Raw genomic sequence first — 27,091 nt, forward strand, 5'->3', positions numbered from 1 at the left:
TTCTTGAGGACCCTTTTCCTTTTCAAGGGTCCTTCTGTCAGGAAGTGAGAGAAGCCATTCAGTGCAGGGGAAGATGATAAACCAACAGGTTAATGGCATTTTAGCCTTCGGCTGCATCAATTCCACAGGGAGCTCGGGAGTACGAATGGTTGGTTGTCCTCGCTTGAGACAAAGATGGAGACTTTGTGCTCTCATGTTAGCTCAATTGATTCTTCTCCATGGATGTGGCCTCAGCCACGAGGGAGGGGTATAATCCCTTACCTCAGGCTTTTCTGAGTAGGGTGGACAGTATTCTCCAGATAGAGAGCCTGTAAGCTGTTAGCAGCCAGGACTCCCAGCAACTGGGGGTTGGGTACTCTGGCCCGGTCATGGGGATCAGGATATCACCACTGTCTTCAAAATGTGTCATTTCCACTTTGTAGATATTGATGAGTGCCAGAGAAATCCTCTGTTATGCAGAGGGGGCATTTGCCTGAATACAGAGGGAAGTTACCGCTGTGAGTGCCCACCTGGTCATCAGCTGTCTCCCAACATCTCGGCTTGTACAGGTAAGGACGAATCCATTCAGACTGCTTACTTATGCTCAGTCGATTGACCCATATCTCAGAAGCTTACGTTTGCATGTTTGCCCTTCTTTTCTAAACAGATATCAATGAATGCGAACTGAGTGCAAACCTCTGTCCCAATGGGCGCTGTGTGAACCTCGTGGGGAGGTATCAGTGTGCCTGCAACCCTGGTTACCACTCGACTCCCGATAGGCTGTTTTGTGTTGGTAAGTTCCATACTTGTTTTATGTTTCATTTTATTGTATTTAGTCTTTTCCTAAAATACCCAAGCAGTATACTTTGGGTTCTGTTTTCATCATTAGTTTTTTTTTTACTTAATTGTTCTTGCTCCCTTGTAAAATTCTTTTTGTAATGGCTTACGACCTTTGGGTCTCACCTCCCTTACTTGTTTAAATAGGATAAGATATAGGATATCTTAGCTCTAGTAAGTATGACTTGAACCACGTCGTTTTGCACAATGATGAACAGTAGCATGTGGTTTGTTTATGAACATGCACATCGAGGCAGATCAGGAAGCAGCAACTAACCACCTGGAATAAACTAAACATGGTGAGTGCTGTGGAAGAGACAAAAAGCCGAGGGTGAAGTCCCTGCCCTTACATGGTGTGGCTCAGCTAAAGATTCCAAAGAATGACTATTGGAAAGAAGACCACGAATGTTCATATCTTACATTGACAGAGAGGCCGTGTCTGGCACTCCTTAAAGATGGGTTTCTGCGGGATGAGCATTTTGCTTGTGGTTGGCCCTCTGTAGATTTAGTCGTGCTGCGAAGAGAGGCACAGAAAGCCCTGTGGCTTTATTGTGCTCAAAGTCAAAGTGAAACTTTGTAGAAACTGCCAGTTTTTGCCTGGTTTGGGGTGTATACCATGTAAAACTGCCAAGTCTCATACGGTTTCCACCCAAAACCATAAATCAGCCCAAACTCTTCTGAAACATGGCCCAGGACGACTCAGAACTCCAACTCAGGTTCGTGAAAAGGATTGGAACCTCAGCCAATCCAGCTGACTTGCATGCTTATAACTGAATCTCTGACCAAGAGAATTTCCCCAGCGTGTACATTATTTTAACTGGGATCTGCTTTCCCAGCACCCAGGCCTTATCCTGCACTGCAAGTGACAGGCCCTGAACTGTGGAATTAACCATTCAGTCTGCCTCCCAGCTGCAGTGTAAGCATCATGAAGAGAGGGATGGTGTCTGTCCCATTCACTGTTAGAGTCTCATCCTTAGTACATAGTAGATGTGTAGTTAACTCTTTGTTGAAGAAATTAATGACTTCTGGTTGCCCTCAGAGGCTTTTTTCCCCTTCACCTGACTATGCCTTGAAACTTTAAGCATGTGCCATGATCATAAACATAGAAGAAAGTGTTTTAGTGTATTCATGCTGCTGTCACAGATCACTGAGGCTAAGTAATTTACGGCAAACAGAAATGTCTTGGTTCACAGTTGTGGAGGCTGGGAAGTCCAGTACCAAGGTGCTGGCATCTGACCAGGGCCTTCTGACTTCATCACTACATGGCAGAAAGTGAGGTCTTAGAGAGGGCAAGAAGAGGCCAACTTGCATTTTTATAAGGCAGACACCAATCACACCCGTGAAGGTGCAATCCTCATGACCTAAGCACCTCTTACAGGTCCCACCTCGTAACACTGTTAAAACGGCAGTTAAATTTCAATCTGAGTTTTAGTGAGGACAAACCTTCAAATCATAGCAAAAGGTAATTTTTTTTTCATTTCCTGTAGACATCGATGAATGCAGCATAGCAAATGGTGGTTGTGAAACTTTCTGCACAAACTCTGAAGGCAGCTATGAATGTAGCTGTCAACCGGGATTTGCACTAATGCCTGACCAGAGATCATGCACTGGTGAGTAGATTTTAGCTTGTGTTGAAGTCTCTCAGTAACGGGTCCCTAAGTAGGCCCCAGGCTTTGGAGTCCGATAGTCTTGATTTCAGATCCTTGTTTGTCACATATTTTAGCTGTGTGAACTTGATCAAGATACCTATCTTCAGATTCCTCATCTACAAAATAAGGTTCAGATTGCCTGCGTGGAAGAGTATGTACAGAACTTAGCATAGTACCTGGAGTCAAATAAATGTAGTATAAAATTTATTTCCTTCATTGGTCAGAATTATAAAGAGTTGGATCTTTTAGCATAATTCAGTGCTTCTCCAGGTATAGTCCCTGGCCCAGAAGTATCAACAGTACCTGAGAATATTTTAAAAATGCAAACTCTTGGGCCCCATTTCAGATCTACTGAATCAGAAATTATAAGGATAGGTCTTAGTAATATATGTTTCCATAAGCTTTCAAATGATACATTAGGTCACTGGGAAAGTTATGACATATTTTTCTATGTTTTCCTATGTAAAAATGCATCATGACTTTCCCAGTGACCCAACAGATAGATGCTGAAGTTTGAGGACCACTTGTCTAATTTATTTCCTATTATATCACCCTGCACTAGAATAACCGTGTAGCCAACGAGAGATGAGAAGCAAAGTGACTGATACACTGGGTCACTGGAAAAGTCATGATGTGTTTTCCTATGCAAAAATATGTCATGACTTTTCCAGCGACCCAATAGATTTTGATTTGGGCTCAGGTTAAGATTTAGGTTTCAGTACTAAAATGATCTAACCTAGAAAAATATCTTTAAAAATTCTTGACATAGATTTGTTCATAAAAATTAAATCTGTCAGGGACCAGCAGATGGCACAGTGGTTACATCACTGGACTCCCCCATGGCTGACTATGGTTCAACTCCCGGCCCAACTCATGCAGAGTGTGTGTGCATGTGTGTGCGGGCTCACCCAAAATTCTAAGAGGAGATTGGAGAGAAGGGATTGTGGCATGGCCATCCCCTCTGGGGAGCTGATTTCTTACTTTCTATCTCTCTATCTCTCTGGCAAGTGCACACACATTTAAGTACATATGCTTATGTCAGACAATTTTCATCTTAAAATAACAGTAAAACAAAAGATGATGGCTCTTAGGCCTTTATAATTTGACAGTGAGAAAAATAAGATTCATATGCATTTTTCATGAAAATATGAGATAAAATTTCTAATTACATAATAGATTTTTAAGCGAGTATGGACCTTGTTCTTGAACAGTTATGTTGTGAACCTTGAAAATGATTCCTCCCCCCCTTTTTTTTTTTAGCCCAGGATAACCTGATGAGATACTTTGTATAAAGATTCATTTGGATTTGAGAGTTAATAGTCTTATGCTAGTAGGCTGAGTTTTTTTGACTAGGTCAGTTAATGTTTTTCACTGAGTAATGGAACCAATAATAACAAAATATGCTTGTTGGCTTTTTTTCTTTGCAGACATTGATGAGTGTGAAGATAACCCTAATATCTGTGATGGCGGTCAGTGTACAAACATACCTGGAGAGTACAGGTGTTTATGTTATGATGGATTTATGGCATCTGAAGACATGAAGACTTGTGTAGGTAAGCAAAGAAGGCAAGATTTTCCATCTTGTTTGGGTATTCACAACCACACGTATATTGGGTAGTAGACAGATGGATCCCATGAGAAAAATAAGAATATTTAGGGCATAGTACTCATATTTTAAAGTCAGCATTCCAAAGAGCAGCTTTCTTCTGACTGTGCTGTAATGCTCTTGTCAGAGAGCTTATGTGGGTTGAGCTAACTATTGGCAAACTCTAGATGGATGTTTCTTTTATATGTCTTTTACATCAGTCTACTTAAATAACCCTTATTCTGTTGTGACTACACTTAAGGCTTTTAAAATACGTGACTAAAGTCAAGCAAAATTTATCTCTGATAAAAGTACAGTAACTCTAGAATTGATCATACTTGTTTTGTATAGTTTCTAAGTTATGCCTTTGAATTCATTAAACTTTTCTTCTGTATTATCAAATCTGGGTCTAATTCTATTCAATGCATTCTTCATCTCAGACATTGTCGTTTTCATCTCTAAAAGTTTGATTTGGGTCTCTTTTTCATTTCTTCTGTCTACTTAATATTTCTAGTCCTTTCTCTAGCTTTTTGGACACATGGAATGCGGTTATAACAACTTTTAATGTCTACTAATTCTATCTTCTGTGACAGTTCTGGGTCATTTCAATAAATTAGCTTTCTTCCTCATGATGGGTCATATTTTCTGCTTCATTGAATGCCTGGCGATTTTTAATTAGATGCCAGATATTGTAAATTTTGCCTTGCTAGGTGTTGGATATTTTTGTAGTCTCAGAAATAGTCTTCCTTCTGGAAATACAGTTACATTACTTCCAAACAGATTAATCCTTTCGAAGTCTTGCTTTTAAAGCAGCAGTTAGTGTGGGGCTAATTTTGCTCCATTACTGAGGCAAGACCCTTTTAGATACTCTACCTAATTCCCTGTGAATTATGAGGTTTTCATTCTGGCTGGTGGGAACAGGCACAATTCCAGGCTTTTGTGAATTTCTAGGATTGTTCCCTCTAACTCTTTTGGAACGTGCTTTCCCCAGCCTCGAGGAGTTTGTTTTTTCACATGAATGTGCTGATTACTACTCATGTGAATATTTGAGGGACATCCTGTCCTTTATTCTGCTCTTGCTACTCTAGCTGCCTTGGCCTTCCAGGACTTTCAGATTCTTCTCCTCAACTCAGAGACACTGCCTGGGTCCTTCTGACATACTCCTACTTAGGCCAGGGACTTAAAACTCCCTCTCCACAGTTATGTGAGATCATTATAGAATCTAGTTTGTTTTCCTTCTCTCAAGGCTTTCTGTCTTTTGTTACCTAATATCCATTATAGGAAACAACTTTTTTTGGTATCTATTGTCCATTATTTTAATTGTTTCAGTTGGGAACGTAATTTCTATCCTGTTATTCCTTCTTGATCAAAAGCGAGAGTGTAGAACTAACTGGATTTAAGTTTTTATCACATGTATATCTTCTGAAAAACCTTGACCGAAAATCTAAGAAGTCCTAGAAATTATTGTGAATGTCATGGGAAAAAAAAATTATTTTTATTTGGGAAAGAAGGGGAGTTTGTAACTGCTTGTGCTGAGACCACCAGTTCATTTATTCTTTCTTTTAAAATATGGAAGCTAAATTGTTAGTATCATGTATTAACATTTTTATCTTGCCATAGGCTATACTGTTCAAATTTTTTTCCCCCAGATTGTCACATAAACAAGCTCTACATTCAACCTGGAGCCAATCAGATTGATTCCCTGACCCCTGTTTGTGGGCCAGAGAAGAGCCAGTCTGTATGATTAGCCAGAGAGCAAATGCAAATTAGGTTCCTTAAATAGAACATTTTTTCCCCCTCAGTGAAAGCATTATACCTTTTCTAACTTGCTTGTCATAATTACTTCATCTCATAGAAAACGTATTCAATGATAGCAAATAGCTACATGTATTAATAACATCTATGTGTTACAGATGTCAATGAATGTGACCTGAATCCAAATATCTGCCTAAGTGGAACTTGTGAAAACACTAAAGGCTCATTTATCTGCCACTGTGATATGGGCTATTCAGGCAAAAAAGGAAAAACTGGCTGCACAGGTAAGTTTTTGTTGGTTTGTTTGTTTGTTTTGTTTTGTTTTTTAATTTGGGCAATAAAGTATTAAGTGGTTAAGAGACTGCTATAATTATAGATTAATATAAGTTTTCCAACATTTTAACTGTATTAAAAAGCCTTTTGTATATTTTTCATTCATTTAACTTTCACTTCTTAGAAATTCTTTATATCAGATCCAAGCTGGAGTTTTTTGATGCCTTTGGAGGGTAGAGAAGAAACATATAAATGAATGAGCACCGTAGGTAACACATTTTTATGACATTAAAATCACATTTTCATGTCAAAATAGTGAACATGCATACTCAGCAAACATACATATCCCTTTAGTTAAAGCAGGCCTTTCTCAATAACTGCATTTGGCAATACTCTATTTACAGTTTTATAACTGAAATTGCTTCTGAAATAAAACATCCTATAATTCAATATCTCGTCAATTCTTGCCAGTCTTCTAGTTTCTTAAGTTAGAGCATTTGTGGTATATTCAGTTGTGTTAGCTCAAATAAGTCTTTGGTTATAGACTTTGCAAGGTTTACAAATTAATAAGAGAACCGTTTGCAGTTTTGCTTATCAAATACCAATAGCATATGAGAAAATATTTTGATGATATTTACAGAAGACTGTCCTATTAAATGCCAAATGGAAGAAGTCTCTCTGTGGCAATGACGTCATTTTATAAGTGCTGAGTTGGTATTTTCAAATATGAGATGATGATATTAAGTACATAGAATAATATAAAGTTTGGCTGTAGGTACTTATATTAATGTAATAGACGATGGCATGTAACATAATTTAAACCATACTGGAGACTGTGGTGAGCTTAAATTAGGTAACTGTATAAACATAACAGACTTCAATTCTAAAAGCTAGTTTGACATGCCCTTGTGACTTAAACATTAAAACATTTGCAGATTTTCAGTGCGGCAAATGTACATATCTTCCTTTCACTATATCAACTTATTTCAGGAAAACAAATCTATTTGTGCTCGTTTCAAATTGGCCAATAATGCTCAGTTAAATGTGCTGATAGATAGGACAGTGGTAATAATACTATTGGTTCAAAAAAATCACAGGTTCTAGTCAAATTGTGGAAAGAAGTATGCAGCGGAGGTATTTTCATGCCCACTCTGTTGCTCTTTATTTGAAGCCTGTCTAGGGGTCCATTTTAATAAATGGCCCAGTGTTTAAAACTTTCAAGTCCTCATGGGATCGCTCAGGTACCAAGCATGTTTAGATCTTTATATCTGTGGTTCAAGCGTTATTTTTAGCTGCCAGTATAAATACAAGTCCTAGTAAAGAATTGTGGTCTGGTGGTAAAGGACAGAAGGTTCCATGTTGTGTCATACTTAAGAGAGGATAATATCGTTGTTTGGCTTAGCTGAGCTCACTGAAAGTTCAACCCAGAGAGCAGTGATGCTTCAGAAGGAAGACGTTCATCTGAAGGAATAGTCTTCATTTCTTGTAAGAAAAGGCTGTCTTCAATTCTGTGCTCCAGATTTCAGCTAACTAGGGCATGCGCAGCAAACAGTTGATTATTTTAGGCCTTTCGCCATGAAAAGAGCTTATATTTTATGCCACATGAATATGATTTTCAGAAAATAAGCTATAATGTATAGAATACCCCTACCACAGTGCTGATCAATAAATAGAAGCTATTGTTGTTGGGTTAAATGAGATATACAGACAATGTACAGAGGCCATTTTGATGAAAGACATTTCTAGTCTAGCAAAATTCTAGATTACTGTTTCCTGATACATGTTGGAAATACATGTTCAGAAAGAAAACTTTACTCTGTATGTTGCAGGGCTTGTTTTTCATAATCAAATAGAAAATTGTGAAGACAAGACTGTGGTGACAAGAACTGTGTACTGCATATTAGATGAGATGACATCAGTTTTACATTAAGAGTAGCAGCCTTTTAAGAAACCATAAGAAGAGACACATAGATGGGGAATCAAAGAACCACCCTATCCTTCTCTTTTTTTTTTTTTTTTTTTAATTTTTTTTTTTGGAGAGATTTTCACTGTAGGGCGCATGCGCTCGCCAGACAGACAGAGAGAGACATAGAGACAGAAAACGAGAAATCACCCCCCAGGGGGGATGGTCACGCCTCAATCCCTTCTCCTCCATTCTCCTCTCGGGATCTTGGGCACGCACGCACACGCGCCCAGCGTGAGTTTTAAGCCACCGGGTCCGGGACACGAACCGCGGTCGGCTACGTGGGAGTCCAGCGACATAGCCATTACGCTAACTGCTGGTTCCCTATCCTTCTCTTTTTTAAAAAATATTTATTTACTTTTATTTGTTATTATTATTTATTTTTAAAAATTTGGCCAGAGAGACAGAGGGAGAGAGAGGGAATGTGAGAAAGCAAGCTGCCAGGTTCAGGATTCTAACCATGGTCAGTCACATGGGAGTCCAGCGCCCCAATCACCACACCACCTGCTGGCCCCAGAGCACTCTATCCTTCTCTAAGAGTTAGCTCTCCCCCCATTCTTTTAAATTGCAGCCAGAAATTGTTTTTCAATTGGATAAAATCCAGCTAGCACTGAGGGAAAACTTAAGCTCTGTGGCCCTTTTGATATGGGAACAGGGCTTGTGATATTCTCAGCTAAAGGAATAAAACCCTGGATTTTGTTTGTAGTTCCTCCCATCAGTTTATGACTTTGAACAGATTATCAGGGTGCCCGACAATTACTCAGATGTTTTCCTCAGATAAATAGCACTCTAGTGACCTGCACTGGACAGACGAGAGAAAGAATGAGCTCCACTGTAATATTGTTATTAACAACTAAGGAGATCACATTTGGTTGGAAGCGACTCATAGAAACAGAAATTGGTGGAATGTCTGGTATACTTAAAAACAAGTCTTTAAAAATCTGGGCCCAAATGTTTTTTTTTTTTTCTTAATCCCATGTAACTAGGGTTCTTTTAGCCTGCCTTTAGTTTAAAATTAGTGTCACTCACAACTTAGAATACCATCAGGTTCCCATGGTGATGACCGTGTTAAAAGGAATGTTCATATTTACTAATGTAAATAGAGAGCTGTGGCTTGCCTAATTGAATAAGCAAGCCACACAGCAAATAACAGGAACAGAACTGGAACTGTGTTTTGATCACTGACAAAGGAAATGTATCTACTTACTTATTTCAATAGGTAGGATTTTTTTTATGAGTGCTCTATAAAGAAATTATACAAATATGTATGCTATTTCATAAGGAGGAGCTTTGTTTCATGAGAACTTTGGGGAAGAAAATGAAAAGACCTCTGGGCTCCATTACATCTTTGTCTAAATATTTCGGCTCCCTTGTCATTACTGATTGTTTCCATTTTAACAAATAAACATGTTTTTTCCCCCAATCACTTTAGCAGTCTTCAGAATCCACCCACTGACTTACATTCCCAGCCCACACAGATGCTGAGGGTTTCCTTTTTTCTCCTTGAGCTTTTGTCCACATTGTGGTCATTGCTAAGGGCAACATTCAATTTAATGGGGAGAGAATGTACCTTTGCTTGAAACTAGACAGTTCTACCCTTGGCTCAAGTGGGCTCGATGACAGTTGTTCTGTGACCCAACATAAGACTTTTGCTGCTCACTCTACATAATCGCAATTAGACAGCAAATTGGAAGAAGAGGAAATAGGTTTCTGCTCGGTCATCCTTGGCAGGTCTTGCTTCCACAAGCTGATCTGTAAGAACCTATTTCCCATCACGTGCTCAGTCAGTCAGCCGGCCATGAAACTCAAGTCTTTCTACGGTGTTAGCTGGACTCCATTAAATGGAATAAAAAAAGAATTGTTTTCGGTTAAAGTAGCAGGGTTTCTGGGTAATTCCATTTCTCAAACTGTCTGGTTCCTTTCACATGAGAAATGCTTCTTTCTGGTAGGTCCAAATCCATGGGAGTGAATCATTGACTTCAACCACCAGCAGTCAGTAAGAATTCACGTTCATTTCCTTCCAGTTTCTTATCACTCTTAATTCTCCAACACTGGCGGTCAGCCTGTGAAAACACCATGGGTGTTCAGTTAATAATCTTGGCTCAAATTTGCATCCAAATTAAGAAATCCAAGTAGTGTTCACGTTCAGCCTCTCCATTCACTGGAACACCCTCTTCCTCAATGCCTAATCAGGAGAGTCCATGGCGTGCCAGCCCTGCTGCATAAGGTCCACATGATGGAAGCCCAGCTGGCAAGGAGGGCAGGTGTTTGTGTGGGTGATCCAGCCTGTCTTGTGTGCCTGTAAGAGGAGGCCGGTGCAGCTCAGAGCGCAGCCTGTAGTCGTCAGAGAGCAGACTTGGGCAGGGAAGGCCCGGAACCTCTGCAAAGAGTCTGCTCAGATCACGCCCGTGCCTGCGAGAGAGCTTTAGACATAGGACCTGCGTCTCTGTGACAGAGGCTATGTGGGGTTAAGGAGGTTGCACTGTCAGCCTTCAATTTGAATTTCTTTGCTTTTCTTGGCATATGCTTATTCTTAATCTTAAAAAGGAATTTTCTGTCTGGAGCAAACTTGTGGGGGAAGGAGAACATTTGTACAGAAAGAGATGTTCTTGGCAAGTGTGTGCTGTTTCCTTAACATTATTGAAGAGTGTTTCAATACAGCATTCTGCTTGCTTGTTTTCTTATGGCTCAGTTTCCCCTCCTGGTTTTTTTTGCTTGTTTGTTTTTATAATAAAGTACAGTCCTAGGTCCAAGTGCCATGGAAATGATTAATGAACACTTTAAGTCTTTCTGATTCACTTGTTACATATCAAGACTTTAAGACATTGAGATAATTTTTACACAAGTATTAAAAAAATGGAAAATTGGATACTGGCTACCCTCTGCTAATACTCCTAAACCCATGGTACTCAGCTTCTTACAAGTATAATTTCTTTCCACCTTGAAAGCATTTTGGTAAAACTGAGAATATATCCTTGAATTATAAATTTATATTAGCATATTATTCATGGTTAAAAAAATAGGGGGACTCTCCTTTTAAAGGAAATAGTAATTTTCTTAACTGCAAGATGAAGTAGGAAAGGTAAAACCAGAAGAAAATAAAGGTACCTTTGGTCATTAGAAAATTAGAAGAAAAAGATTACAAAATTACTAGATGGCAGACTAGGGTCATCTCTGAAAACCGTGCTTCGTGGAAGAGATTCATGACAATTTCTGTAAGTCTGTCAGACATATTCACCAATATTTTGAGATTTTCATAAAACAAGACAGAATAAAATCTCGATAAAGCGAAAGAAATGAGTTTGATGGGGCAGCTGTGCCCCGAGGGAGTAAGTCCCCATCAGCAGACAGGGAAACTGAGTTCCAGACAGATCTAGCTCTGCCCCTCACTGACTGTGGGGCCCAACCTCTGTGTCTTCCTCTGAAGAACTATGAAGAGTAGAATTCTGAATTATTTTCACCTAAGAAATCCCTTGATTCTGTAACTCCTAGAGGCTTATGCAAGTGAAGGATTGTTTTCACCTAAGCTGATTTGTCAGGAATCATGACAAATAAGGGAGGGAAATTACAGCAGGACTCCACAGAAGTGGAAGTTTGCGTCATTACCTGTGAGGAGAGAGATTACCGGAGGAAGAAAGGAGTGTCCATGCCCTGCTTAGGAAACTCTGTGAGCGTTCTGTGGAGTCCATTAGGTCTGGTGTGGGAAGCCCTACTTGCGTGAATTCTTGTGCCTACTTAGCACGACTATCCTGACTATCCTGGTGTTGGCCTTCCTCCTCACTTCCTTGGAATGCACCCTGCTGGATTATCCAGTCTGTTAAAGCTCCACATCACAAACCTAAAGCTGCTTGGTTTGTGCCGCTCTTGACCCAAAGGTTCATCTGGCTGCCAACGTTATGTTAAAATTCACCTATACAGTACTTTGTAATTCCAAGGACATTTTTCCAGGCATGCTTCCATTTTATGATTGTTAATGATATTACAGATTGTTTGTGTAAAAGAAATCTGTCATGATTAATTGATCTAGAAGTTATGATGAATCCAAAGATCCCAGGATGGTTTCAGACGGTCAGCCGGAACAGCTGGCAAACAGCCTGTTTTCACACACTTTCAAATCATTCTGTTGGGCTTCTTGAGCAGACAAAAGGGTAAACCTAAGTTGCTCACCCAGTTTCTTTTTCATGCCACTGTTGAGGTGATCATGGGAAATTACTGCAACATTTTGTATGTTAAAATGAACCTTCTTGATCTAAGTTTTGTATTAGATATTGTTTTCCATTTAAAACCACAGTACTATGAGTTTCTGTCGTTAGTAACAAAGTTGATTATGAGGGTAACTCATTATTTAATTTAGAGGAACAAAATGTATTTCACTTCATACCATACATTCTTTTCTATAACACTTTTATATTATATCTTGGCTAGATTTGGGAATGGAATTTTGGGAAATGAATTTTAGAGAATATGTACTCTTTCAGCTCTGTGACCCTAAGCCAGTACTCCATATTCTGATAAAATTGCCATTAAATCGACTCAAGTTTAACATAAAATATGCAAGAAAGCCTGGTTCTCCAACGTCCTAGAACCATGAGGAGCTAGAGAAAAGACAGTCCACATATTGCTTTTAGGAACATTTTCTGCACATTCTTGAATTAGCAATACCTAAAGTAAAACTTTTATAGAAATTAAGTGTAACCAAATAACACAGCGGTTTAAGAATAAAATGTACTTAGTACATAGAATATGATGCAAAACATTTCTTTTTTTTTCTTTTTTCTTTTAACTTTATTATTTTCCAGTTTGATTAGGAAAAGAGAGAGAGAGGGAAAATGAAAAAGCAAGCCACCAGGTCCAGTACTTGAACCATAGTTGGCCACGGGAGTCCAGTCCATCACACCACCTGCTGGCCCCGATGCAAAACATATTTCTGATATGCCAAAAACATCCTATTCCTTTATCTATGTAAGATATGAAAACAATGTATATCTGCTCTATAGTCAACTAATAAAAATATGAGTAATAGAAACATAAAACCATGAGTATTCATCCCATAGAACATTAGGCAACTCATTTTTTTTTAAGCTTATTTATTTCTTCAGAGAGAGAGAGACAAGATGGGGGTGAAGAGGAGAAATAGGCTCACCCAGCAAGGTCCTTATTGCTGAGATCCACTCCCAGCCTCAGTCAGCACATGTCACGAGCATGCATGTGTGCACTGGGCATGCACAGGGAGGCCTTGCAATGAGACTCTTCTCATGTGGGTCCAGCATCTCAGAGTAGCATGTCACCGCTGTGCCACCAGCTGACCCTGCTACTGACTTTTAAATCTTCAGCTGGAAAGAGGTTCACTTTGCTTTGCCAGGGACTGGACACTTACATTAAAATAAAGACAAGTAATTAGAATTAATACTAGCAAGTACCATCCTATTGTTCTTTCTTTATAAATTGAAATTTAAAGCTGGGCACTGTACAGAGAATGTATAAGTAGTTGCTAAACTAATCCACACTATTGGGTCATTGGAAAAATCATGACTTTTTTATGGTTTTCTATACAAAAATGTACCATGAATTTTCAGATGAGCCACTATATTGTGGAAAGCATGAAAGCAAGTCAACTTATGAATATTACTAAGTTATTTAAAAGAGACAAAAGCATTTGGGTTAAGCTTTTTTTGTTTTCTAAACTGCTAATTGTTTTTCTAGACATCAATGAATGTGAAATTGGAGCCCACAACTGTGGCAGGCATGCTGTGTGCACCAACACAGCCGGCAGCTTCAAATGTAGCTGCAGTCCCGGGTGGATCGGGGACGGCATCAAGTGCACCGGTGAGTTGGCGAGCTGCAGAAATCCTTGTCATGAACTGCATAGATTATAAACATGCAAATACGAACTCTCTACAGGTACATTTAATTTGCATAGTGTTGATCTGAAGTTCCATGCTTTCCGTTAGTGATGATGTGACCTTTCTCCTTAAGATCTGGATGAATGCTCCAATGGAACCCACATGTGCAGCCAGCATGCAGACTGCAAGAACACCATGGGGTCTTACCGCTGTCTCTGTAAGGAAGGATACACGGGCGACGGCTTCACTTGCACAGGTGGGCTCACGCTGAAAGCCATGTAAGCATCGTTGGAGAAGCAAGGTGTCCACAGCTTTTAGACTGTCAGTCCTTTCTGAAGACTCCATCAGAGGAAGGAAAAGATCAGTCATTGAAAACTATTGATAGATCCCCCAGAGAATCAAAATTTGAGCCAGGTCAGATAGGGCGGTGTGAGACATACAACACCGTATAAAATGAGATTGTCAGTTTAAAACAAATCACACTTCCTTTAATATGCCTAGCCTTTTTATTTCTGTGCCTACTTCATACTGATGACTCATTTTCAAAACCAAGGGTAAATTTGTGTATAAAGCCACACAAGGAAAAAGGACTAGATGTTCTGGAGTCAGGAGAATAATAAAAAGTTTTCTGTCACTGGCCATTGTTATCATCCTCCTCCTCCCACATTGGTATTGGTAGGAATTGAATAGCCACTTTGTAAGGAACTTATTTCCTTCCAGTTTTACAACATATTAATAAAGTTTTCTTCTTAGCTCTAATTAATAGTCTCAGAATTAACATGAACTGCTATGTGTATATATATATATATGTATCCGCACACACACACACACACAGACACACACACACACACGTGGTTAGAGAAGAGACTGTATAAATTATACATGTACTTACATGTGCACGTATACCCAGACAGCACTTTTTATGTCAAGGCTTTGGATTACATGAAATAGTGAGACCTCATTGGCTCTTAGGTAGACTAACTTCTCAAATGACTTAAAGCATTCATTTATCCTGAGCACTTTGCTAATAAGATGAGGCTTAAGCACAAAAGAGGCTAGGAAGCCAAGGCCCGTTATATAATTACAAATTTTTTTTTTTAATTTGCAAAAAGGCACATGTGTTCACTAGAGAGAGAGAAAGAGAGAGAGAGGGAAAATGAGAAAGTTACCTCCCCCCCTCCCCTGAGGATAGCCATATTGCATCCCCTTCTCCATTTTCCTCTCAGGATTTTGGATGTGCACACACACACACACATGCCAAGTGTGTTTTGCAAGCTACTGGGTCTGGGACTCAAACCATGCAGTTGGCCATCCACAATCCACCAGCATGCTACTGGCTGGCCTAAATGGTTTTTCTTTTTTTTTTTTAACTCATTGAAAGTTGTTTCATAGTTGAAATCATTTTTGCCCATTCTGGTGACATTTTGTTATTAGAAACCTCGCATTACTTTTCCAGCATTATGGCTCATGGGTTTGATGTCTAGTGCCTGTGAGTTAAGAACACGGTCGTGGTCAGCAGGCAGGCATTCTGTTCCCCTCGAAAGTCGCCATCCCAGCTCTCTTGCTGCCCATGGAGCTGAGCCTGAAACTTGTAAAACAGGCACAAACCATGATACGTGATTTCCTGTCGTGGACATGCCCACCGGGTGTCTGATCCTTCTTAAAAGAGCCTTCAGGTGGTGAGTCATCTGACCTGTTACACATTTTATATCATTAGGGGTAACTTAGCATCCAAGACTCTGTATCTAAACCCCATGTTCCCTGCATATTCAATGTTAACATTTAAAAGTGAAAAACAAAGGAGTTTAAATGTGCCAATTCGAAGTTAGGATGAAACACTGCTACACTCAGGAAGTTGACAGTTACAAAAATTACAAAAACTATTGGACTTGACAAACTGGAAAGCTCCTAACCGAGGAAGAATAACCCATGTTTCTTTATCCCATAGATCTTGATGAGTGCTCCGAGAATCTGAATCTCTGTGGCAATGGCCAGTGCCTCAATGCCCCGGGAGGATACCGGTGTGAGTGCGACATGGGCTTTGTGCCCAGTGCCGACGGGAAAGCCTGTGAAGGTAACTGATGGGCAAGCCAGGGGAGCCTTGCAGGGCTGATGAGTTCAGGTTATTTAAACATTCCAGATGCCTTTTTTTTTTTTTTTTAAACTGAGGTGTGTTTTGGCTTCACTTCAAAGCTGGTCAGTTCAGTCTATAGACGGCCTGGGTCTCCAGCTGGACTATTTTTCTTTGTACAGAGAACATCTCAGCTCTCTAGCCATAAGCAGCATGAACAGCCTTGGCCAAATGGCCTGCAAGGGACATCACTGGTCACAGGAAAGAGAAGGTCACCCAGTGTGGTTCAGTCAGTACAGCCACTTATCCCTGTTGCTGGGGAAATTAACTCGGAGTGCAGGTCTCCCGATAACATCCTGCTGGAAGAGTATCTTTACATAGAAAAATAGAGTTTTCCATTTTTACTATTGGTTACTAAAAATAAAGGCTTTTAAATAACGGCAGAACAGGTAGTCCCCTCTAAATGTAGAATAATGCCCTGGGTATGCCTCACAGTGTTCTCTAAATATGTAATGCATATGAATGTCAAGCAGTCTTTTGCAAATCTGTTCAGTAGGGCACCCCCTTGGGATAATGTCATATGCCATGGAGTGTCTCAGGCTCTGTCTTCCTGAGAAGTGTTGGAAGAGTCATAGGAACCCATTGACTAAGGATGGGTTCCATCAGACAATGCAAGATAATCCTCTTTACCAATGCTTGTGAAAGTTAATTCTTCTTCACCGAAAAGAATTAGTTACTACAATGAACTAAAAAGATTGAAAGTAGACGTTCAGACAAGAGCCTGACTCGTGTATTAGGTAATAATTGTTTGCTGTTAATAAGACACGAAATCAACATCAGTCTTGAGCCATAACATGTATACTAATTCCTGCATGTATTTCTGGGTAAACACTTCTTTGTTATGGGTCCATGGGTGTTCTTTATACAGTTTATGTTAAATATGCAGAGTTTGATATAAAACTTCTCTGAGGCTATTGGTCATGCGCCTCATGCCTTGTTTACTTTTGTCCCTCCAAATGTCCAAGTTAAACAGGTCCTGTGCCACCTCCACTAACACAACTAGTCTCAGTGAAAGTTTCGCTTCTCTTAATGCCATAAGAGAAGGTTTTGTTTGTTTGTTTGTTCTTAATATAAATCATTGCCAGCAGAGCGGTCTTGGCTATTTAAAGCCAGTCTCAAGCCTATAAACGTGTCCACGTGTCAATTGCACAAACAATGTGTTAACACGAGGCAGGGACAGAGCCCCGGAAGAACCATCTGCAGTTTATAGATCGCCATCAGCAAAACGAACCATAGTGCTAGGGACACAGAGGATTATAAAACTGGTTATGACAGTTACCACAAAGCCTCTATGGCTCTTAAACTTTTTAATTCACAACAAAACCAAGGAATATGTAAAAATAACCAAAGGATTCACTCTAAAGTAGTGTTTGGGACTTGCCTTTTGAAAAATGATGTCAGCCTACGTGAAACACCAGAGTTGAGATGCGTATCTATAAAATGCAGAGCCCAGCGTTCAGTGTGTAAAGGGAAGATCACCTCACACCCAGGAGACATCTTGCCCATGACAAATCATCTAAAATCTCTGGGAGACCTGACTAGTCTGACATCTGGAAGTCTTTTTTTTTTTTTTTTTTAAACATGATCCACAGTTACCTAATTATATTAGGTGATTTCTTAATCCAAAAAATAAATGTGAACTTCCCTTCTTTTTCCTTCCCTCCCCGAGATATCGATGAGTGCTCCCTTCCGAACATCTGTGTCTTTGGAACCTGCCACAATCTCCCGGGGCTGTTCCGCTGCGAGTGTGAGATAGGCTACGAACTGGACAGAAGCGGTGGGAACTGCACGGGTAAGACTTCCATTCTCGTCGCAACCCGCTCCCAGGTGTTCTTGGGCCCGCGGCTGTGGGGACCACACAGGCAAAGGGAAAGTGAGGTGAAGCATTTGGAATCACAGGATTTCAGACTTTCTCAGACCTGGAACTGACTAGATGTCAGGTCATGGAGGGAGGAGTCAATACTCTGTTGGGGGGGGGGCAGAGTTCATGGCCATAGAGTAGAGCTCATGGCTACCAAAGAATGTTCCAGGGGTGCTCCAGCTGTAGGGCTTCTCAGCCATTTCCTTTTCTCCTTGGGTAAATTTTCCATTTCCTTCTGAAGGCCATGCCCTATGGTCTGCGTTTCCTCTTTGTACTTCTGTGTGGTGGTATCCACTCCATCCTGCCCTTGCCCTGCCAGCGGTCACGAGAGTAACTTAGCCACCCATCAATCACTTTCTTATCTATAAGCGTTTGTGGGGAACATAGGAAAATATTTTAGAAAAGCTACAAGCACCAGGAAGACTGCCACTTGGTCCTCTTTGGCACTGAGTTAAGAGTATGAGAGCCATTTGCAACTCAGCTTTCTGTCCTGTTCAGGGATACTGGGGAAATAAGTTCTGTGACGTGTTATGTATAAACTTGGGATTTCAGGGAAAATCTGCCTTGTCAGCCACCTAGACAGGACCCAGGACTCTCCAGAGTGTTCTTCCTAGGCACCCAGTTGTCCCTTGATTTTTCTAGAAATGACTGTAACACCAAGCCAGGCACCTAGCATACCTCAACAAGTGGCTTCTCTGTGGTCCATACCCTCTCCTCAGTGTCCCCGGTCACCATCAGCATCATACTCTCTAACCTTACTCTGTTAGTCTATGCTTGCCCCTCCAAGTTCACATGCAGTTTGAGCAAATGAATCCTCTACAGTGGAACCCATAGGAGGGTCTCCATTCTAAGGGGAGGAAAGATGTCCTCCTACTCCCCAACCCTTCTTCTCTGATTAGTTAGTCTATTCTTGAGTATTTCATGAGTGTTCAGAATAGACAATAGGATTGGTCAGGGGTGGAATTTGCCAAACTCATGTCCTCAGTATCTGGAATTCTGCACATATTTTTAGAATAGAAACTGAAAGAGAGATAGTCAACCTAGCATCAATGATGGGAGAGAGATTCTTTGCAGGGCCGAAGAAACTCGCTTGCCCTCATGCCTGTGTGGGTGTGAGGGCAACAGCTGAGGTCGCTCCTGAGGGCTCCATGGGACATCTTGCTCTCATTTGACAGAATAACAAGCCACACATCTTAAATGGATTTTCTGAAAGCCCATGTCTGAATTTTTGGTTGATCGAGGTCACAGCCTTGTTTTGCCTTTTGTTACCTTGACTGGAATATTTTTCTGAGTTCCTAAGTTTTGTATTTTATCCTGATGACAAACATGAATGGTAAATGAGTTCCAGGAGAAAAGGACCAAAGACTATGACATTTCCTTCCTGAAGGGTTTAGTTTCAGAAGGGGAAGACTACATTTCTAGGTTGTACTAATAACTAGTAACTTAGGAATTCTTGTTTGGAGCCCAGATGTGGCTACTGTTTTTATGTTGATGTCTGCCCTGCATTGGCTGAGTGGGTAATGCCGGCTCTGGTTGTTTGGCTTTAGATGTTAATGAGTGTCTGGATCCAACCACGTGCATCAGTGGCAACTGCATCAACACTCCAGGGAGCTACACGTGCGATTGTCCCCCTGATTTTGAGCTCAATCCGACTCGAGTTGGCTGTGTTGGTAAGATCTCACAAACTTTGCAGAGACACATATGACTTACTGTTTTTAGGGCATCACTGAACATTTTCTCCCTGAATTTTGTAAAACTAATAGTATAGAAACTTAAACATTTCCTGGGGTCAGCATATGTTGTGGTGGTTGAGGTGTTGGACTCCCATATGGCTGACCACGGTTCAAGTCCTAGACCTGATGGCTTTCTGTCTCTCTTGCACATGTCCTATAACAAATTAAAAAACTAGTCATCATCATAATAAATAAAATGAAATAAATATTTGGTCATTGGAAAAGTCATGATGTGTTTTTCTATGCAAAAATGTTTCATGACTTTTCGGACAATCCAATTAATTCTTTACAAAAAAAAAAAATAGAAATTAAAACATTTCCTAACTCTGGTTTATACTTTCAATGACCTTTTCTATAGGAAAATCTCAGCATGGTATTCTCGGATACTTTTTGGTTTCTCGGTAAATGTAACTTGTGTTTGTTAAACAGTTTCTGAAGTAGGTTTGAATTTTCAGCCCTCAAGTAGAAAAATCTGCCTGACACGTTTCTGTTTGTGTATGGTAAATAGATACCCGCTCTGGAAATTGCTATTTGGATGTCCGACCTCGAGGAGACAATGGAGATACAGCCTGTAGCAATGAAATTGGAGTTGGTGTTTCCAAGGCTTCCTGCTGTTGTTCTCTGGGTAAAGCCTGGGGTACTCCATGTGAGCTGTGCCCTGCTGTGAACACGTGTAAGTGGACATCCTCCTACTTATTTCCATTCCAACTTCAAGCCAGTTCTAGCTCCAGGAGAAAAGCCACACAGGGAGCAGGCTGCTGCTAGTCTCTAAGATCAGGCAAGGGAGATCGATCCTCTCACCCTGATGAAGGGCCACATTCCCAGTTTGGTGTTCAGTAAGTGTCCCCATCTGGCTTGTCGGTGACATCTCATGCCTGTGTGAGTGAAATGCCAACAGCATTATTTTAAAGATTTTCCAGGCTAGGTTACTTATACTGTATTCTTGCCTTCTATGGGGCACACTGCTCATCTTTCCTCTTGTCATCTGTTGGCTCCTTTTGGAAGCTCTCACTTTCACCAGAGTGTCCATCTTCCCTCTTGTCATGTGTTGGCTAGTTTTGGAAGCTCTCACTTTCACCAGAGTGTCCCTAGGTGAAAAAGAAACAGTTTGTGAAACAACTATGCAGTAGAATATTATTCCATTCTTACTGAATGACATGGAAAAAAAACCTTTTGAATGCACTTTTAAGGACATAAATAACACATCTCTTAAAAAGTTACAAGGTTCCCAGTTTTCAAAGTGGGTCTTCCATTCAGAATCAGATACAGTTTCTTTGGAAAAAGTCAGTGACTACTGCTTACAGGCTGTGTTGAGATAGGTATTGGTTCTTTTCTTGCTGAAAGGTCATTTATTTACCTCTCTAAAAATATTTGTTGAGTACCCAGAGTGTGTCCTTTGCATGTGCAGAGATGCATTACTCTAGATCCTGCCTTCAAAGATATACAGCCTACTAGGCAAAATAGGGCCCAAACATGAGAACTGTAATTCAATTTGGACCTCCAAAAGGGAAGGAAGAAAATCAGACCCGGTCCCTGACTGGAAGGAAGAACACACATGCTTTAAATTAGGACTCTACCATTGTTACCCCTGGAGCCTTGACAGGTTACTTCACATTCGTAAAATACCTCAGAGGATTCAATGAAATCACTCATGCAAAGCCCCACCCCCACCCCCCCAGCTCAGGGATGAGTGCTCAGCAGGCATCAACTTTTGTCTTCTCTTCAGAAAGGAGAAGTCAGTTCTGGAAAGGGTAGTGATCACTGTGTGCATCTTTGCATTCATTGGGTCTTTAAGGAGGGGTGTGACCTGAAAGAAGACACTTTAAAAACAATGGATGGGATTACAGAATGAGAAGAGAAAATGTAACCGATGAGGATACCTAGTTCCACTGGTGTTGAATGAGGCAAACCAAGATTTTTAATTAGGAGAGTCAGCAGGTGGTGGTTAAGGCACTGGGCACTCCCACATGACCAACTACAGCTCGAGTCCCAGACCTGGTGGTTTGCTTTCTCACTTCCTCTTTCTCCCTCTCTCCGTCTCTCTCTGTCTCTCTCTGGTCAAATTAAAATAAATGAATGAATAAATAAAAATAAATAATAATTATTATTATCAGAGTGATAGAGACCCTCCCCACCCCAAATCTGGGTCAACATTAGACCCGGAATATATGCACATTTACACTTACGTACATATAATTTCAGAAAGCCCAGACAGAGATTGTAAGATTTGGAAAGACTGTGATGATCTTGAAAGAACCGATCCTACAGATGCGTACCAGGACGCTACAGCAGCTCAGTGCCATTTTAATCCCTCGTTCTCGAATGTGTCACACTACCACGCGTAGCACTGAGATCGGTGTTTTTGAGTGAACTACTTGAATGACAGAATCCTTGGAGGGCATCAAAAGACACCACAGAAAGTTGTTTTTGGAGAGCAGGGGAATCAGTATTGCCATTGTTTAGAAACAGAAGGGCAGGAAAGGTCTCCAGTCATTAAGGAGAGAGGTGGGATAGGAACCAAGAGACAGCAGCTTTTCTCAGGCCCCGTTTGGAAACAGTTTTGGAGACAGACTGGTCAACATTTTTAAGTGAAGCAGTAATTCTCAGGAAGTAAGACTGAATAAAACATAAAAATCAAGATGAAGTTTGTTAGGAAATAAAAAGAAAAAAGGACTAGTGACTGTGATAGGGAATAAAATAGTTTACCAGAAATATTTGGAGGGTCCAAAGACTGAGGAGAGTGGCCTTACCTTTGGCACACATAATAAATACCATTTGAAAATGACAAGTACACACACAGATGTTAACTTGCTTTGTGCAGATAGGTAGGGTCACGGCTAAAAAAAATTCTCAAAGCGAGTATTTCCAGTTGGATATGCTGGTGTTTTTCTTGAGAAGTCTGTTTCTAGAAATTTTGGATTCAAAAGAACTCATTTCAAATTTTTGTTTCACTAGCCGAGTACAAAATTCTTTGTCCTGGAGGAGAAGGTTTCCGACCAAACCCAATCACTGTTATCTTGGAAGGTAATTCTGTTTCTTTTGTCTTACAGTGCACACATTTTGAACTTCTTTGGGTTTATTAACTGTGCTAAAGAAATGCTTTCATCTTCATGTTGATAGATATCGACGAGTGCCAGGAGCTCCCGGGGTTGTGCCAGGGAGGGAAATGCATCAACACCTTTGGGAGTTTCCAGTGCCGCTGTCCAACGGGTTACTACCTGAATGAAGATACGCGAGTGTGTGATGGTAAGTGTCCCTTATAGGATGATAAGGTTTTCAGATATTAAGAACTCATTTGAGAAAACCAACATGCAAGGTCAGCCCTATGGTCTAGTGGTTAAGGGAGCCAGATTCCACATGGCCAACCACAGTTCAAATCCTGGCCCTGGCAGCTTGAAAAACATACTGGGCATATGTGCATGTGTACCCTAAATCATGACAGGTTGGAAAATGGAACAGAGATTGCAGCATCACCACATCCCATGGGGGGGGTGTTTTCTCCCTCTCTCTCTCTCTATCTTTCTCTGGTGAGTGCATATGCTCTTTGGCAACTGAAAATTTAAAAAAAAAAGAAAGAAAAAGAAAAGAAAAGAAAAGAAGAAAGGCAATCTGAGGCCAGCAGGTGGCATAGGTGCTGGACTCCAGTACGCTTAACCACGGTTTGAGTCCTGGACCTGGCAGCTGAAAATCACTATGGACGCATTTGTGTACTTGCCCAAAATCCTGAAAGGAGAATGGAGAAGGGATTGCAGTGTCATCATCCCCACGGTGGGGAGGAGGGAGTGTGATTTCTACTTTTTCTCTTTCTGTCTCTCTCTGATGAGCACATATGCCCTATGGCAAAACACCATTAAAAAACCAAATTAATAACATGCATGAAAAAATAACGTACGGTTACCAGGAAAACAGAATTTAGCAATATAGCACAATGGTCTGAACAAGAACGAAGTCAGATAAATATGCTGCACATGTGGCAGCTTACACTCCTGCTCTTGACATGATGTCATTTTCAATAAGTCCTAAATCTCCCTCTTTTCCTGAAAGAAGTGCAGTTTTTATTATGCTGGGCCATAGTCCCATTGATGTTTACAGAAGAGTTTTCCATGCTCTACAGAAAAGCCATTTTTTATTAGAGTAGCACAGGTCCCATTTCAGTAACTACTGTACTTAGGGCACTTCTGGGCTCTTCTTTTTATCCACCACTTCCTCTGCGCTAACGCATTTAAATGAGCTTCTTTTAAAGGCAGTCCTCTGGCTTTATGATACAAGTGTTGGCCCCTGTTCATCCTGTATCACTGGAAAAATGGAAAATATTGACCACTTTTAGGATTCAGAGCTCTTGGGCTATGGGCCAGCCTGGGAAAGGTAGTTTTTATCCACCTACTGTTCACATAGTCACATAACTAGTTAGGGTATCATGCATGAAAAAGAGTCCTCTTGCTCTCCAAAAGATGTATTTAGGTGACCTAGACAATGACAACTTCACTAGTATTAGTTGATCATCACAGTGCATATGGCACAGCTCTAAGACCCGTGGCATTAACAAAGATTAAAATCAAATTCCTTTGTTTAAAAATAGTGGGGTGATGGGACTTGCCTACTGTCAATGCAGATTCATAAAGCCAGTTGTGGATGACTTCAGGATATTGAATATCTTCCATAGAGTTTGTGAATATACAGTTGTCTTTCTGAAAGATATTTGAGAATTCTACTTTCTGCACACTTCCATCTGTCTGGCTTTAAGTATGTTATGAACACATCTGTTAAGAACTCACTTCTGAAGGCAAGAGTTCCTTTTCTAAGTCCTTCTGTCTTGAGAATGCACACATTCACGCAGAGAAAGGAAACAGATGAACTGAGCCCCTCTTTTCCTATCTGAGTTTCAAAGTGCCCTGTGGTTTTTCTCCTCTCTTGTCAGCATTTACACTGACACTAGGACCAGACCACTCCAGAGAATGAGGTTTTCATATTCGCATACCACTTTCTCCTTGGCTTATAGATGTGAATGAATGTGAGACTCCTGGCATCTGCGGTCCGGGAACGTGCTACAACACCGTTGGCAACTACACCTGTATATGTCCCCCAGACTACATGCAAGTCAATGGGGGGAACAACTGCATGGGTAAGTCCGGCCCTTCAAAGCCGTACAATGTTTCGTTCCCATCCGCAAAGCGGTAAAAGGGCTCACGAGCCCAGCTGTCTGTCCTTAGTGTCTGTTCTCTTACTCATCGGACTAAGAGCATGCCTTTCCTGTCTCACTCTGAGCCTCCTCCCTGACAAACCATAGTCTTGAATTTTTTTTAACCACCTCTTGGGGGTGGTTGGGAGTTTTCTTTAAAATGTAATGTTGGAAAATCCCGAACAACAGTTTAATAGTACTTCTTTTGTTTGACTTTTGGGTGTATCCTTATACGATTATATTTACAACACTGACCAACAGTATTAAAACATCATGAGTCGGAAATGAGAAAGTTAACTGCCAAAGAGCAGTGGAGAATTGTTACTAGGAGACTGGGTGGAGAGTCATGTACAGTTTATTAATGCTCCGGCTACGTCATGACTTAGTTCTGTGGCACAAAATACCAGGGGATACATTTCTCCAAGTTCTCTTTTCTTGTGGCACCATATAGCTGGAAATTGTGTAAGAGTGGGCTTTATCTGCCTTTATCAACATCAAGTTACAGTATAATTCTAAAGGAATTTGATCTTTGAACAACCCTTTGAAACCTGTTGTGATTTCTCCCATGGCATCCCTGTTCCTCCCCATCCCCCTTTCTTCTAGATATGAGAAGAAGTTTGTGCTACAGAAACTACTATGCTGACAACCAGACCTGTGACGGAGAGCTGTTGTTCAACATGACCAAGAAGATGTGCTGTTGTTCCTACAACATTGGCCGGGCCTGGAATAAGCCCTGCGAGCAGTGCCCCATCCCAAGCACGGGTGCGTTTCATTTTCAACATTCTCAAAACTACAGTTCAATAATTTACCCAAACATTGTTAAGAGACTCAGTCTTGGCAAAGGAAGAAAAGGCTGCATTGTTTATCTTCATAAGACAAAACTGGCTCACAAAGGCAAATACTTAAATTGACAGTTGATCCTGGTCCTTCCAGCTGAAAACAGAGTCACAGAATATGCTTTCTAATTTATACCCTAATTCATAACCAAGCTTGTAGACCAAGGCTATCACAGACACACACAAAAAATACAGACATTGTTATCACAGTTCTGGAGTTCCCCATGTAACTAAAAGACTTGACACATTAGGCACACCTATTATGACAAGTAAGTGGGTGATAATTCCTATGGTTTTACTTATTTAAAACTAATCTTGCTCCAAGAAGAATTTAAGGCAACCTATAAAGATGTGCATGTATAATAAGGAAAAACGCTCAAGGCAAAAGGAAAACAAGAAAAAGAAAGCTGGAACAATGAATAAGGCTAATGCACAAAATCCAAGCCAGGAATTGTACGCACTTGCCAGAAATGACAATAGCTTTGGCTCCAAACAGAGACTCACATGAAAAGGGAGACATGATCAAGTATAAAATTCTCAATGACCATAATATAAACTCAACATTTAAAAAAAGGACTTTTACTGATATTGAAAACTGAGAGAATTTCTTCTAATATTCTCATAGAGAAAGAAATATCTAATGTGATTTTTCAAGTCTAAATTATCCCCTTTGAGTAAGTGAAGTGAGGAGTTTGGTGTACTGTTTCTTTTTTTAGAGAGAGATTTTTTTTCTTGAGAGATTTTTTGCTATAGGGTGCATGTGCTCAGCAGAGAGACAGAGAGAGATAGAAAGCAAGAAATTACTACTAGGGGGTTGGCCATGCTTCAATCTCTTCTCCATTTTCTTCTCGGGATTTTGGGCATGCACACACATGTACCCAGCATGAGTTTTAAGCCTCCAGGTCCAGGACTCTAACTACTGTTGACTACATGGGGATCCAGCAACATAACCATTATACATCTGTTGGTCTCAAGAGAGAGATTTTTGCTATAGGGTGTGTGCGCTCACCAGAGAGTCAGAGAGAGACAGAAAGTGAGAAATCACCCCCCAGGGGAGATGGCCATGCCACAATCCTTTCTCCTCTCTTCTTCTCTCGGGATTTTGGGTACGCATGCACAAGTGCCCAGGATGAGTTTTCAAGCCTTCAGGTCCGAGACTTGAACCACGGTCGGCCATATGGGAATCCAGTGAAGAAACCACTATGCCATCTTTTGGTCCCAGTGTACTGTTCTTATATTGGGTCATCAGAAAAGTCATTTTTTTTCTGTTTTTCTATGTGGAATGCACCATGACTTTTCTGACCCAATATCATATGATAAATCATATATATCATCCATATTATCATTTCTCATATATATCTTCTAATTTATCAGTTTTATGATTTGAATTAAATAAAATGATCATGCGAAGTATTGATTAGGGTTTTCTGTAGCACATATCTCATTTTTGCATTGATATGTAAAAAT

The 27,091-nt window shown here is 40.5% G+C and overlaps 1 protein-coding gene across 1 annotated transcript in view; it reads left to right on the forward strand.

The window, feature by feature from the left end:
• LOC102495054 (fibrillin-1) overlaps positions 1–27,091 on the forward strand; it is a gene marked incomplete at its 3' end in the record, with an annotated part of 283,471 nt that overhangs the window by 211,857 nt on the left and 44,523 nt on the right. Inside the window, exons 27-41 of the mRNA XM_014584254.2 lie at positions 423–548; positions 647–772; positions 2,304–2,426; positions 3,893–4,018; positions 5,964–6,089; positions 13,745–13,867; positions 14,018–14,140; positions 15,833–15,958; positions 17,685–17,807; positions 19,424–19,546; positions 20,118–20,282; positions 22,565–22,633; positions 22,730–22,855; positions 24,609–24,731; positions 25,392–25,550. Of these exons, the coding sequence (XP_014439740.1) occupies positions 423–548; positions 647–772; positions 2,304–2,426; positions 3,893–4,018; positions 5,964–6,089; positions 13,745–13,867; positions 14,018–14,140; positions 15,833–15,958; positions 17,685–17,807; positions 19,424–19,546; positions 20,118–20,282; positions 22,565–22,633; positions 22,730–22,855; positions 24,609–24,731; positions 25,392–25,550 (1,887 nt within the window). The remainder of the gene's footprint in view (positions 1–422; positions 549–646; positions 773–2,303; positions 2,427–3,892; positions 4,019–5,963; positions 6,090–13,744; positions 13,868–14,017; positions 14,141–15,832; positions 15,959–17,684; positions 17,808–19,423; positions 19,547–20,117; positions 20,283–22,564; positions 22,634–22,729; positions 22,856–24,608; positions 24,732–25,391; positions 25,551–27,091) is intronic.

The sequence above is a fragment of the Tupaia chinensis genome, unplaced genomic scaffold, assembly GCF_000334495.1.
Source record: "Tupaia chinensis unplaced genomic scaffold, TupChi_1.0 Scaffold146140_1, whole genome shotgun sequence".
In the NCBI taxonomy this organism is placed as follows: domain Eukaryota; kingdom Metazoa; phylum Chordata; class Mammalia; order Scandentia; family Tupaiidae; genus Tupaia; species Tupaia belangeri.